At 36.4% G+C, this 14,719-nt stretch overlaps 1 protein-coding gene across 1 annotated transcript in view; it reads right to left on the bottom strand.

The window, feature by feature from the left end:
* Nucleotides 1-431: 431 nt before the first annotated feature.
* The window catches only part of LOC115512338 (collagen alpha-1(XXV) chain), a 39,033-nt gene continuing 24,745 nt past the window's right edge, over nt 432-14,719 (bottom strand). Inside the window, exons 11-14 of the mRNA XM_032592922.1 lie at nt 14,291-14,344; nt 9,766-9,843; nt 7,888-7,926; nt 432-4,142 (exon numbers count right to left, since the gene is read on the bottom strand). Of these exons, the coding sequence (XP_032448813.1) occupies nt 4,140-4,142; nt 7,888-7,926; nt 9,766-9,843; nt 14,291-14,344 (174 nt within the window). The 3' untranslated portion in view covers nt 432-4,139. The remainder of the gene's footprint in view (nt 4,143-7,887; nt 7,927-9,765; nt 9,844-14,290; nt 14,345-14,719) is intronic.

Below are 14,719 nucleotides of genomic sequence, written 5' to 3'. Positions count from 1 at the left end.
ATGTCAATAAAATGGGGAAAAAAGGGATGTAAGGTTCTTACATTTTAAAATAATACAATGGAATCATGATCGGTCAAGTATTTTAATTCCACTAGAAATGAATAATTTTAATCACCAGAATCACATGTGATTGTTCTTAATTATTTTTGAGGACATAAAGTTAGGTTGCTATGGACTTGGCTTTTTAGAGATAGCAGAGGTTTTTTTGTTTGTTTTGGTAGAAATTATAAAAGTTCATTTTTGGTAATGTTAATTATTAATATAACTTGGTTATCAAGACATAGAGAAAAACAAGGTTTCAAATATCAGTATTTGCATGTTCCTATGATCGCTTACTACAATATCAAAACACCACCCACCATTCAAGCATAACTTATTTCTGGGTAAGAGAATATATATTGGCAAAAAAAAAAAAAAAAGGGATGAAAGGCAATATTAACTTTTTATGGCACAAGAGTAAAATTAAAAAACTTTGGAAAATTAAGCACGTTTTTTAAGTGATAAAAACGTAAGAGACCAGACAATTTTCCCATAGATCTTGACATGCTGATTTGACTATTTTCCAAACTAGCAGATATATGTATGTATTGCAGACAGAGGACATGTAGAATGAACTACCGGATGCATAAGTGCTTACCGTCCCATCAGAACATCATGCACAGAAAATAAATTCAAGAACAGACTTTTTTTCTTTTTGGTAGAAATCCAAGATATTCTTATGTTTTCTATAAAATCAAATAAGAAAGAAAAATCCTCCAAGACAGCTTCTCATAATGGAAATGAAAGCTAGAAGAAAATTCAGGCATATCTGTGTGTCAGGTACTCTATGAATGTGTTAGACTTATCTAGCATTGGTTTTGTCAGACTTATTAAAATTAAATAAGCTAAAAGGTGAGGATGAAAGTTGATAAAGGCACATGGTATATGAAATGAACATGAAATAAGATCCATGATCCGAGTAGGCACACATCATCTATAGGTACACTGTTTTGTTTTGTTTTGTTTTGTTTTACATTAAGAAAGACTGGTCATTGAACCGTATTACAGCAAATTCATGAACTTCAAAAATAAAATCACACACTAACAGTTTAGGAATGCTATCAAACAGAGAAACACAATTATCCATAGTAGAGTTGCATTGTCCATAAAGAAAAGAAAATATATTAGCACCAACAAGGATGGAAAACAATTTTGAAGTTAAAACACATACCAATTTGGCATTCTTAAAAGATGCTTATCAGAAATAGAAATAGATTTTGACTTATTGCCAATGTCTTTCATGCATTTTTTCTCAATCCTCTATCCAATAATACAAACTAAAGGTTGGAAATCTTAAAGAAAAATATATATCTGCCAACACATACACCAGCGGCATAATTTATTAGTTCATTCATCAATTATTTGAGGATTCTCTATACTGATGACAAAATGGATGGCTGAAAATATTTTTGTAACCAAAAGTTGAAGATTATCTATCCATGGTGGTTAACACCTAATAATTTCACCGAACAAAGAGGAGTACTATCATCTCTTTGTTTTTCCCAAGGAAATAAATGCAACGGAAGTTTATGACTTCCTTTACTCATAGAATAAAAATCAATATTGTCAAATCAGTCGTAGAGCAAACTCCCCAATATACACATAGGACAGAACAGTATTCTAAAAGGGCTACATTTGAAAAAAAATTATATAAAATGTTTCTCTTTGATATTGAGGTATTTTGTTTTGAAGCTGTGCAAGTTTTCAATAGTGATTCATCTCAATACCTCTTTCTACTACAGGAGTAGAAAGAAAGAGAGAAAGAAATATAGCCACCAGATTTTTCTCAAGACACTATTATTTGTTTTCCTGAAGAGACAGTAGTCCTACCCGCTTTAGTTCATATTTCCAAACCATTTAAGACAAATTGTTGCAGACACTGAACAATACTTTTTCCTAACCATGTCAAACAGATGGTTAGGAAATAAATGTACTCTATTGTTTTAAAAATGCCAAATTGGCTTCAAGTGTGGAATGTTACTAGAAATGTTACCAATTAGGTTGATCTAAGAGTTTGAACATCTTTCCAATCTTGAAAACTTATTAGAAATAAAAAGGAGGCATTTTGTATAACTGAACATTTGGCTATATAATATTAAAGAGATCACAAGCATCTTAGGATCTTTGTCTTATTTATAGTCATGTCTTAACTGTTGTCACCATAAACCCGATGATGAGTTCATTTCCCCTGTGGTGGTGAAAACTTATGAATGGAACTAGAAATTTTCCCACAAAATGGCATTAAGTCAGGAGAGAGAGTATATTGTCCTATGGACTACTCCTCATTGATGATGTTTCTCCTAATGTAACCCTTCCACTCAGAATAAGCCATTTCAAAACATGTTACCAACTCTTTACTGTGCAAAGAAATGCTCAGTCTAATACAATTAATCGTTTTGAGTAAGTAATTGAAAAAAACACTCATGGCAACTATATTTCACAGCTTTCTGACATACAGATTTGGTCTGTGCATAAGACAAAAATGTAAAAAAAAAAGATAAAGAAATCTAAATATGGACAAAACTTAGATCTAAATAGAATTACAAGAAATAGAAATGAGTTAATACTATCAAATGTGACCAAATCTTGACTTAACTGATGATCACCATGTAAGTTAGAGTCATCATATGAAAAAAAAGTCAAAAAGTACTAAAAAACCCTGCTTAACTTTAATGCTTTACAATGAACTGAAAGTGGAGCTTCTTTTATATTCTCTTCAGTTATTCAAAACAAGAGAGAAGTTAGTAAAAAGTCATCTTGGCTATTGCTACCAAGTTATTTTAGGTTTAGAAGACTTTGTTTTAAAAAATTGTTCAAAACAAATGTGACAAAAATGGAAAGAAATCTTTTCTTAATATTGCTGGAACTAGAAAGGAAAAGTATAAAAAAGAATGAAAAATATCTGTTTCTAGAACTTTGTAGAAAATGTTTGAAATAAGTTGGATATCGTTAGGAAGGACAGCATCAGCTTCGGTAGAGCTTGTAGGGTGAGCTCCCTACAATTTCAGAAGAGGTTATTTTAGCCAAGCCGTTCTCGGGAGTGGTACCCCTTCCCTGTGGTGGGATGTACACATCCTTTGTCCGCAGGAACGGGGGCTGCCATTCCAAGAACCTCCTACCGTAAAGAAGTGCCATATGCCTCTGTCAGTTTCCAAAAGCACCCATATTAACACTTGTTGGAATTCAGTTTATTTTTTTAAAAGTCTGTTGTTCCGGGTGTCTGCATTTGTAAACCTCTTTTTTTCTACTTGGTCACAGGAGAGACAGCGCAGGATGCTGAAGCGGTCCTCTTCCCTTGTCTTCACTGCCAAGGTCAGCCCAAGGAAAAATAAGTGGAGGCAACCAGCTCAATCCCTTGATGTTTCAACCAAGGTGGCCACGTGAGCCCACAATACTGGAAGCTGTAGGTAGATCTGCAGTTGGGACTGCAGCTCCCTCAAAATACAAGACCATTTGTGTGTGTGCTCTCCGCCACCTTATCTCTTTTTGGCAATAAGCCATGGTGTAACCCCCTTGAGATGACAAAAGAAATAAAGGCTCAGATGTGATCAAAAGACTCATTAAGCGGCATGCTAGCATCTGAACGTCAAGCAGGTTTGGCACACTCATGCTTTCTTTAGTCAGTTTCAATGGGTGGTGTGGGCACCAATCAATGCTAACAGTGAGGTGAGTAGGGATGTGACGATAAACTCTAAAATCAGTTAGTATAGTACCTATTTGTAGTTTCGAGTCCATATTTGGTCACGATTTCATGTAAACTATTTCATGGCACTTTTTGTCCATGCAATTAACAAGCCCAAAGTAAGAAAATAGCAAGAACAATCATTCTGTATCACTGATGTGTCCATTTAAATACATATCTTCACATAAGGTAAAGAGATACTGATCTATATTTTTTGCAGGCTTCTCACTGGTTTCACATATTGCCCAATTTCAGATGGAAGTGGAGAAAAGATGGACATGTGTACTATTGCAAACAGGAAGAAGCAGCTATATGTAAACATATCTCAGACTTGTAAAATCTGCAATTCGATTTTCAACTATAAATATAAAAAGTGGACCATTATATACACAACTTCATGCTCGGAAGGTTAGATTCATCACTGCAGAAAAACAAACAACAGAAGAGACATACATAGAATTAGTGGTCTAGAATAACAATTCCAAATTAACATTTATTTTAAGAAAATTGGTAGAACCCTGAATATAGTTTTTTTGTTTTTAAATCAATGAGCCAAGTGATGTGTGTCCCAAACATTACTTTTCTAAAACCCTAGGGTGTCATTAAAATTTCCATCCTAGGTTCAATACACATTTTTCTTTTGCCACTAAGAAGTTTGTGGTTTGTCTCAGTAACAATTCTGGGAAAGCAGAAAATTAGTATGTTATCACATATGTGCCGTAATTAAAATACATGCTCTATCCTTATATAATCTTCTCCATGTATTAGAACCCACTGTGAATGAGGCTGAGTATTCTGCCCTCAGGGACACTGTTTACTTCACCCACACCTGACTATAATACCCTACGGTTCTTGTTTCCCTTTTCTTTGCTAGCCCTGCCCTGCTGTGGATGGTGCACAAGGTAAAACCTGCCTGCTATCAGGTCATGAAGCTGTAGTGGAAGGGTTCCTAGGTGGCTCAGTTTATTAAGCCTCCGGCTCTTGGTTTCAGCTCAGGTCATGATCTCACGGCTCATGGGTTCAAGCCCCGAGTTGGGCTCTGTGCCGACAGTGTGGAGCCTGCTTGGGATTCGCTGTCTCCTTCGCTCTCTGCCCCTCCCCCACTCACACTCGCTCTCCCTCTCTCTCTAATAAATAAACTTAAAAAAAATGCTGTATTGGAGGTTCCACTGTGACCTAAGGTACCAAAAATCTCTGGCTGCTCATTTTGAACAGCCATAATTATTAAGGTTTTCCTGGAGCTAAAGTCAAATCTGAGGGAACAGAGGGACAATGGTCTTTGAGGTATATACATTTATAGAGCAGATCTTGGGGAACTTGACTTTTAGTCAAAAAACAAAGGAAAAAAAGAATGAGAAAAGTAGAATGCCCAGTTCATTAATTACAAACATTTGTTTTTCTCTCTCCAAGAAAAACAGATGCTATAGTAGGTGTGCTTAAGAGGCCGGGTAGTTTATGACCTCCGGAGATGGCATTCGCTCAATGTTTCTGCATGTCATGTCAATGCTAGAGAATGTGCCTGTGGAAGTACTCCTTTCCCCAAACTCTCACTTAGCTCAAAATTCAAATAGATGGATTTTTTGACTACCGATGTTTTGTAAAAAATCTACGGAATTTTAAAGATTCTCCCCCCCCCCCAATTTTAAGACTTAGCTGAAAAAATTGTGTCACCTTGCTTTAGGATGGTTTTGCTGAAAACCTGTCTGCCTGTTTAAGTGAAAAATAAACCCATTTAGTGAAACATTAAAAAATATGAAGCCTGTATGTATTTTTCCTAATACATAATTTTTCATCTCTGAATGAGAATGGATAACTTTAATAGCCTGAAGGTACTTTGTAAACCATAAATTCTGCCATTTATTCACTGTATGAATTACACTGTGAACTGGTATATTATTATTCTTTAAAATTTAGAAAACGGAACAATATCTAGAAAGAAAAGTAATTTAAACAAAGATCAAATAGTTTTGCATGAGAACTTAGTATTGGGAGTAGCATGACCAAGGAGACTTGCTCATTAATCACAATACTTTACACCTGCTCCCACGCTATGACTTTTCAGTCAAACATTTACCACCGTGCTTTAGAGGCTAATAAACATAACAGTGTTTAAAAGGGTGGTCCACATAAAACAGGACTAAAACGAATCTACTAGACTTCTTTAAAAAATATCACTTAAAAGTATGATTTGACTAAATCAAATTTGGGATCACATACGAGATTTTAGAACATTTTATTTTTCTAATTGTTTCTTTCCTTCTTCCTCTTCTTCTCAATCTCCTCCTCCTCCTTCTCCTCCTTCTTCTTCTTCCTTCTTTTTTGGAGTGAGGAGATACTGAACAAGTTTGATCACAGTGATTTACATTTGTGTGTGTTGGGAAGTGCGGTAAACAGTACTGAAGTTTTCTTACCTTATATAAGAAGACGCTAGATTTAACAAGTCCTTAATCCTATGTGGAATATAGTGCCTATTCTGTGAAAAAAGAGTCCTTAAAGGGGAAATTTCTGATTTTCCGATGCTACTCATATTACTACTAGGTTTGGCCATTTCATGGACCAAAAAATGATGAGCCCTTTGCTCTGTGCCATTATTACTACGCACTCACAAAATGGAGGTGATTTACAAGTGGCCAATAAAATACGTAAACGCAAGTTCTGAGTGGTGTCAGAGGCTGGATAAAGTAAGCCTTTCAACATTTCACTCTATGTAAAGAGTGCCTATGACTGTATTAAAAAATCATTACAGTATTAGATGACAGGTCAACGGTTAAAGAGTAAATGGTAATTCCAGCTCAGGATGGTATTAAAAATTCTGAGAACAGGGGTTCTCATGATGAAGGATACTTTTCTCAGGTGAAGAAGAATATGATGATAGGCCCATCTTCCTGAGAAGCCCTTGACCTCAGCTGTGATGGAGCTAATTATCTGACTGGCTGAAAGTGAGTATGGAGAGCTGCTAAATAAATGAAGCTCCCGAGAGAAGGTTTCTTTCCCCAGCCGGGGGGCGGGAAGCAGCTAAGCGGGAGAGTGAGTTACACAGTCTCTCCTCACCCATCCTGCTGATGAGATGAGACACAAGGAGGAGAGTCAAGTTTCCCTTCATCTTCTGCAATCCTAGAGTTCTGTATAGTTTTGCCAATGAGGCATGCCTGTCAAAAATCACTCAAGAAGCCACAAGGTGTTAGAGAGAAAACTTCGACATGATCAAAGCAGCATGATCCTTCCCCCCAGCTCATTTTTCCATCAGTGGAATTCCTTTATCTTTCAGTAGCATATATGCACGGTTCTTTATAATTAGATTCACACTGTTATTGTGTAAAGGTTTGGTAGTCTCTGACTGGCACGGCGCATACAGAACTCCTCCCTGCTTAAAGTTCTGCCATTGCTTTCCACCGTCCACTTCTTGTTCTGCTAGATACTAGCTCTTGCCCTTGGAAGTTCAGAAACCTCTCTGAACTTCAGTTTCTTCATTAGCATCATTGAGGATAATAATACCCTACAGTGTTATTGTGAGGATTAAGTAAAATTCTGTCTCTTATATAAAAGGGCTCATCATATAGCCTTTGTACATAGAAGGTCGTCTATGAAGTTCCCTTCCAGACAGGATATATACACAGTGACCATGGCTAGCCACATGAAGAGGCTAGAATAAACTGATTATCATAAAAACACCAACTTAAGTATAATCCTAAATAAATCATCAATGGAGAAAAAAAACCATGTTTACACTTTCTGCTTTCTCAGCTTTGTGATTAATATTGGCAGGGTTCTACCATTGCATTTGCATGTTTGCCTAAGTAATTGAGCACACATAGGAAAAGAACCACAATTAAGGATAGTTATAAATAGTAGGAGGACAAGGGGTTTATTGATAAAACCATTGTCAAGATGCACTGCCCCTTTCCATCGCACAGAAAGGATTTGATAGGGAAGGTTTCCAAGTTACAATGTTTGTTAAGAACTGTTTTCACTTATCAGTTTAGGAAGAAATCAGAAGTAGACATATTAATCAAGCAAGAACCTGGATATGGAATCTTTTGCTTTTTAATGCCCAAACAACTTCCAGGAATGTCAAATTTGAAAGGTCCATTTTCAATGGAAAAAAAACAGGCCAGGTGAAGAGAAAGGGAGAGTGCTTCTTTCAGAAATAATTCTGTAGTGCCTACCTTTTGCCAACAGCCAGGCATAGGTAATCCATCTGGCCCCTGTTTTAAAGAGAAGAGCAAGAATTCCTCAGACTCCGCAAAAGTGAACATACTTCATTATTCACATGCTCATAAGCTTAAAAAAAACAGATTTCTACCCATTAGGTGGCTTTAGTTGTAGGCATTTTTTTCTAATTTTCAACTCCCCAAAAAATACCCAACGTTAGTTCAAGTGAAGAAAATGCAAATATTTTCTAGAGTGAGGACACCTTTTGAAAATGCATATAGAAAAAAATTACATCTAATTTTGAAAAAAGGAAATTTACAAAAGCATAGTGGTCTACTCAGTTCCACCGTTAGGTAATAAATTTGTACTATTCCTCTTCGTTTCATTAAAACACATTTTACAATTATCTTTATTAAATAAATAGAAATAACTCCTCCTCCTGGTCACTATGGTCTATGGTTGAATGCATGATAATGAATCCATGAATAATCAATGATGAACCATTTCTATCTGAAGTTTATAGCTCTTCACATGCCAGTGCCTTTTGCTTTTCTCTATTGAAAACAACATAGTAGAACATATTCAATTAACTCAGTTTAAAGGCAGCCCATCTAGATCTTCACAGTAAGATGTCATCCATGGCATTTGTCAATTTTGAAATTAAAATCCCTTAAAAGCTGGTTGTCAAATTCTGAATAAACAAGGGAGTCTATGTTGCACAATTTATTTTAAGGTATAAGCACTCTTCAGATACAAATGATATAAATAAGGCAGAAAGAATTGATAGTTTATGAGGCATGCTTGTATTTTCTCCTAACAAAATGATTATAAAGTATTATTTATTATCAACAACAAGGAAACAAAATAAAAGACTAGTCTTTTAATATTGATATTTAATAATCGTAATTATTTGCCAAATACATTTTTCCTATAAATATAATCTCTTTAAAGACTTAAGAAATATAACTTTTTCTTTAAAGAATCATGCTTAGCACTGAAGAATAATATAAAAACATGCAGACCAAGTATAACAATCAATCAATAAGTATGACACAACCCTAAAAAGTTTTCTTTTATACCTCAGAATATACTTTCTTTTTAAATGTTAAAAAAAAAACACTTTGCAATAGCTTTATAAGATATCTGGGAAAAACTTGGTAATGCCAGATTGGTACAAGGAGAGGATCACCCAGTAGAATTTTAGATTTTAGTATAAGGAGGATTTTGGGTTCATGCCAATGGGGATAGGGGAGTTCTGTCTACTTTAGGGAAGTGAGTTTCAAAAGGAGAGACCATTAAATTGAAAAGGTTATGTGACAAAGAAGGTTGGGCTGCAGACTATTACCATCTTTAGAAGCTCAAAGAAGTTTGGCTTCCTTCCCTAGGGTCTCTGAACAGCATTCCCTTGAACCGGTTAACTGTTGACCACAGAAACTTAACTCTATAGGTCTGGCTTATTTACGGCCTGACAGAAATTTAGTGGAAGAGGCAAAATGCCTTTATTTCTTTCAGAGAAAAAGAAAAAAAAAAGCTAAATTTAGGGGTAGAACCCAAAGTTATGGCCTAGCAGTACCTTTACATAGAAGATTTTTTAGGTAGTTTTAATGTATTCATTAATCCTTTATGACTAGATTAATATTCCCCAGAACGCAGACATGGCAATCGTGTCAGTTGTGAGAACAAGGTCAGGAAATTAATTCGCAGGCATTGACAGAAATGCGTGCTTGCTCTCTTCACTCTGCAGAATTGCTGAAGGAGCTCTTCATGCACATGCATGTAGTGTGTTTATCATGTAAAGCTTGTTCCAGAAGTACCACTTTACACTGATACGGATGAATATGTCATAAACAAGGGAATCGCATGCAGGGTGGTAGGAAAGAGAAATACTGTACCAATTGGCAAGGGGCATCCAGCCCATCCAGGCCAGGCTGACCTGGCTCCCCTTTTTCCCCCTTAACGCCACGGAATCCCTGTTTGTAAAGATTAACTCATAACGTTACTAACACAAGAAATCACTTAAGCACAAATTCTGCTAAAGAAATAACTACAATAACGAAAGGCTGGGAGAGGAGCAATGCTGAAGGACAAAGTAACATCCACTGAAGTTGGGAAAAATAAGAGCTCGACATATCCCTATAATTAGGGATTGTCTGGGAATAGTGACTTTGTCTTTTGAGTGGTACGGAATAGCACTGGTTTCTCTTCGGGTCCCACATTCACTTTCCAATTGCACGTCAATATTTGAGTGTTAAGAAACCAAGCACAGCTGGTGGTCAGAGACAAGGTGTGGGATATACCAGGATAGCCCGAGACAGATGTTTCTGGTATCTTAAAGTCCGTGTTAAGCAATCCCAATCAGCACCCCTGCTGTTGCATGTCCCTCCAGTTTGCTCTTCTCCCAGTCTGTTCCTTTACACATGACATCTGGAGACAGTTGCATGAGTCAGACATACCAACGGGCAAGGTGCATCTAATCCAGGAGCACCCTGTTCTCCTTTCTCCCCTTTAGGCCCCTTTTTGCCTTTCTTTCCCTTTTCCCCCTGTGGATATAAGGGTTTAAATAAAAGACAAGTTTTATTTGGGGGGGGTGGGAAATAATGGCGACTCAAAAGATGGTGTAGCCAATAAAAGTCTGGAAGGGCATTTACCACTGTTTTCTGGTTTAGGTAAGGAATGATATTATAAAAGATAACTCATTCTTTCAGAGTGACAATGGATTCTGGGCAGTGATATGTAGGATTTTACTTAAGATAGTCAACAAGATGAAAGCAGAAGATTTAAAAGGCCAACACATCAAGAGCTGACGTAGACCCCAGCGCCATAGTCCTAGTGAACTATGAGGTGTTATTGCCACGGATCTGGTGGCAGATCCAACTGTATGGAAGCCAGCCAGTGGCAGGTCAAATTCAGAGGAATAATGAATACCCAATTTTCAATACCTTGTCAGCTTGCTTTTTTCTAATCCTATAACAGATGAAAGCTACACTGAGCCAGAGGAAAAGGAATGAATATAAACAACCTCTATCTTTTTGATCCAATTTTATGACATTATTTTTTGTAGCTTTCATTAAAAAATATTCAGTATATTAAAATAACCTTCTGTTTCTTTTCACTTTTTTTTAAAGGAAACTAAAAGCAAATACTTTATTAAGGTCAGGTAAACAAATTTTAAACGTGCTAATACTTCTCAGCCATGCCAATTGAAGATATGGACTTATTTATAAATCCAGCGATGTTCTTTTTTTTTTTTTATATATATATGAAATTTATTGACAAATTGGTTTCCATACAACACCCAGTGCTCATCCCAAAAGGTGTAGCGATGTTCTTTAATTCATTCTTACAGATCTCATGCCAGGTGTTCACAATGGTAAATGGGTTTCCAGCTTACAACGTAACAAAAGCCAAAAAAAAAAATTCTGTTCAAGAGAAGGAAAAGCAGTTTGGACTCAGTTGAGCTAATACTAAAAAATGAGGTAGGAAGGATAATTACATAGTAGGAATGTAGCCCTGGAAATTAGTATTTAGGCATCAAGGTAGAGGTTGTGGAAATCTGCATGGATCATGGGAATGGAGGAATTAAGGAAAGGAGGCAAAAGGAGGAGAAGGAAGGAATGCACCTCAGCTGTTTCTTATTAACATAAATATCTCTGCATATTTATAGACAAGAAGTTGGTGCTGTACAGAATACAAAATACTGTGCAATGCATATTTAAATTAGTGTATTCATTCTGCACTCAGGAAGGCAGTTACAATGAAAGTGGATAATTTCAGAGGCAAAAACAACATGAATATTCAGAGACATATAAGATATATATGAGATATGCATTCAAATTAATGCATTCATTCTGACTGTGTGAGTGAAAGCTCTTCATTTATCTCCTGTGTGCCAAAAAGATTGCATCAGAAGGCTCAGAATCAAAACCACTTGGGTTTCTTCAATACTGGGGAAAAAGAGAAATTCCGTGTGGTTTGGTTAATCACGATCAAAGACAAAGACAAAGAATCCAGGGTGAAATGCGAGCAGGTGTGACAGGAAGTAGGATGGGAGGAGCATTTAGGACTAAATTGTTCACTCATGCAAGTTCAGTCAATATCTTTCCTCAGCAAATAACGTCAATGCCAGGACATAAAATTGATTTAAACTTGTTTGGGTAAGCTTTTCTTTCCCAGCGGGCGGTGGACTCTTCATCACATAGGTCAGACAGGTGTGTTGAGTATTAATAATTTAGGATTCAATTCATTATTTGGTAAGTCAACAGATCAATACTTGACAGAAAAGTGTTGTCATAGGAATGTTGACTCTAACAGGCTGTAGGAATCCTTTTTCAGTAATATTTTAGCAAACCTCAAGCTTTATGGAAAACAGACACTATTGTACAAAGAATAATGAATCAGCATTACTACTAATCAACATAATTTTGTAGCAGTTAGTGATTCCCTATGTGACACAAAACCATCTGTCCTTATGGGCATGAGCACATGAGGGCTCTTGCTAATTTTTATCTCCCATGTCAAAAAATGATATACATAAAGTGTTCACATTTGGATCTAATTTTCCTGAATGTAAAACTTCTAATCATGGAATCTGAAATATGGAAATGTTTTTGTATGAGTGATTAATATTATTCTGAGGATTAAATTTGTAGCTTTGTTTTCATAAGTTATAATACTGATAATTTCTTCTTTATTTAAAAGATCGTTAAAATGAGTATCCCCACAATGGTGACATACTTTTGAGTGACTAAGATTTTAGACTTATACAACCCATTAGGTAAATATAAAATAAATGCCTATAATCTTTGAAGTACATACACCTTGGGCTAAAGGCTCACATGTACAATTTATCTCAAACCAAAACATGTACACTTTATCATTAGCATTTATAATTTAAAAGAAAAGAACTTTTTTAAGGTTTCAGTTTCCTTGTCTGTGAAATGGGGACTGTAACAGCACCAACATCAGGGGTGTGTTATGAGGATTAAAAGACTTAGCATGTATAAAGCTTTTGGGAAAGCATATAATAAATGTTCAATAAATGCAGTGATATTGATAATGATGATGATGGTGCTTTTACATAACCACTGACATGAGCTCTCTTACCAGTGGGAAGCTAAGTAATGTCTAAGGCCTAAAGAACACACAGCAGGCTTAATACCCTTCTTTCTTTGACAATTCTATTTTGGCCTTGCTTTTCTTTCTTTCTTGTCTCTCTCTCCCTTTCCTCCGTCCCTCTCTTTCTTTCTTTTCTTTCTTTCTTCCTTTCTAGAGACAGAGAGAGCTTGAGTGGGGGAGAGAGGCAGAGGGAAAGAGAAAGAGAATCTTAAGTAGGCTCCACGCTCAGTGCGCAACTGACACAGGGCTTGATCCTACAACCCTGGGATCTTGACCTGAGCTGAAATCAAGAGTCGGATGCTCAACCAACTGAGCCACCCAGGCGCCCCTGGCCTTGTTTTTCAACAGCAATAAATTTCACCGTTAAAGAGAATTTATAGGGGTTTGAAAACAGTGTTTTGTTAAGTACAGCAGGACATAAATTAATCTGAGAAACAGAATTGGTTTAAATTTGAACTGGGAAAGTACAATTTCAGCCACTGTAAGATTTTCACTATTCTATGAAGGTACTGAGTTTCTGTTTACTTCTCTTGCTGTACTCAATGTAAAAAATTACTGTTCAAGGCCCAAAATTATTGTTCAAAGGGGAGAGGAAAGGAAAAAATGTTTTTAAAAATCCATAATCCAAATTTTGCTTTCAGACATAAAACCAATTTGCCTGATATTGGCTGTTATATCCCCTGGAGCCAATGGTCCTGATATAGAACCTAAACACTAACGTCATAAAATACACGAATATCTTCATTTAAAAATATCTCCAGCATCTGGAGGTGGTGAGTCCTACCCCCTGCGTAATGGTGGACTCACTGGGGTTTATCAGTCACACTGCTTGCTCTCCGTTTTCCAATCAAACAATCACGACATAGGACACATCTTTTGTCTCTCTACTGGGAATGTTGTCCATATAAATTAGATGCTGGTTTTACATGGTAGGTGAGCTCTGCCAGAAGACCCTTGCAGATCTGGGCTATTTAATTTCACTTTAATAAATGCCTTTTTATTTTATTTTCAAGAATCCCCAGACATTACATCTTTCAACAAATTGGTGCCAGGTGGTCAAAAGACTGTAGCCTGGCAATCTGGAGACTAAATTTTTTTGTTCTATGCTAGATTGTGCCCTTATTTCTAGGGCCATAGCCTTCATTGCTCTGTGAAGACCTGGTTTTTTAGATCAGGCATCAGTGAGTTTTTGGAGCACAGGATGGAGAAAAATTAGATGTATGAAAGAATCACACAGGTTGAACAGAAAAGCACATGGCATGAGAAAAATCAAACAGGCACGTGCTAGAATGGAGAGGTCACCTTTTCTCCCTTTTCTCCTACATCACCCTTCTCGCCTCGTGGACCAGGGAAGCCCTATAGGATAAAAAGCAAACCAAAAAGAACTATTAATGTAACTGTGGCAAAATCATATTTAAAAAAAGGTAAGACTTCATGTTCTTGAACGCAAATATGAAGAGAAATGGCACGACCAATAATCTCAAAATTTAGATAAAGTAGCACTTTGAAGCAATAGCTGTCTAACATTTCAGTTATCTATATAAAACACATTTCTTGCTTTTTCTCCTAAAATATGTATAGTGGAGAGAATATCAGGATCCTAGTGTGAATCCTGGCAAGTTCACTGATTTGTATGGCCTTGGGCAAAGCACTTACCTCAGCATTTTATGCTTGTACATAACAGGTGCTCAAGAAAAAGTAACTATTACTTAATGTAATAGTACTACATAA

The sequence above is a fragment of the Lynx canadensis genome, chromosome B1 (genome assembly GCF_007474595.2).
Source record: "Lynx canadensis isolate LIC74 chromosome B1, mLynCan4.pri.v2, whole genome shotgun sequence".
Taxonomy (NCBI): Eukaryota; Metazoa; Chordata; class Mammalia; order Carnivora; family Felidae; genus Lynx; species Lynx canadensis.
The sequence above is the reverse complement of the archived record's forward strand: the minus strand, read 5'-3'. Positions and strand labels throughout refer to the sequence as shown.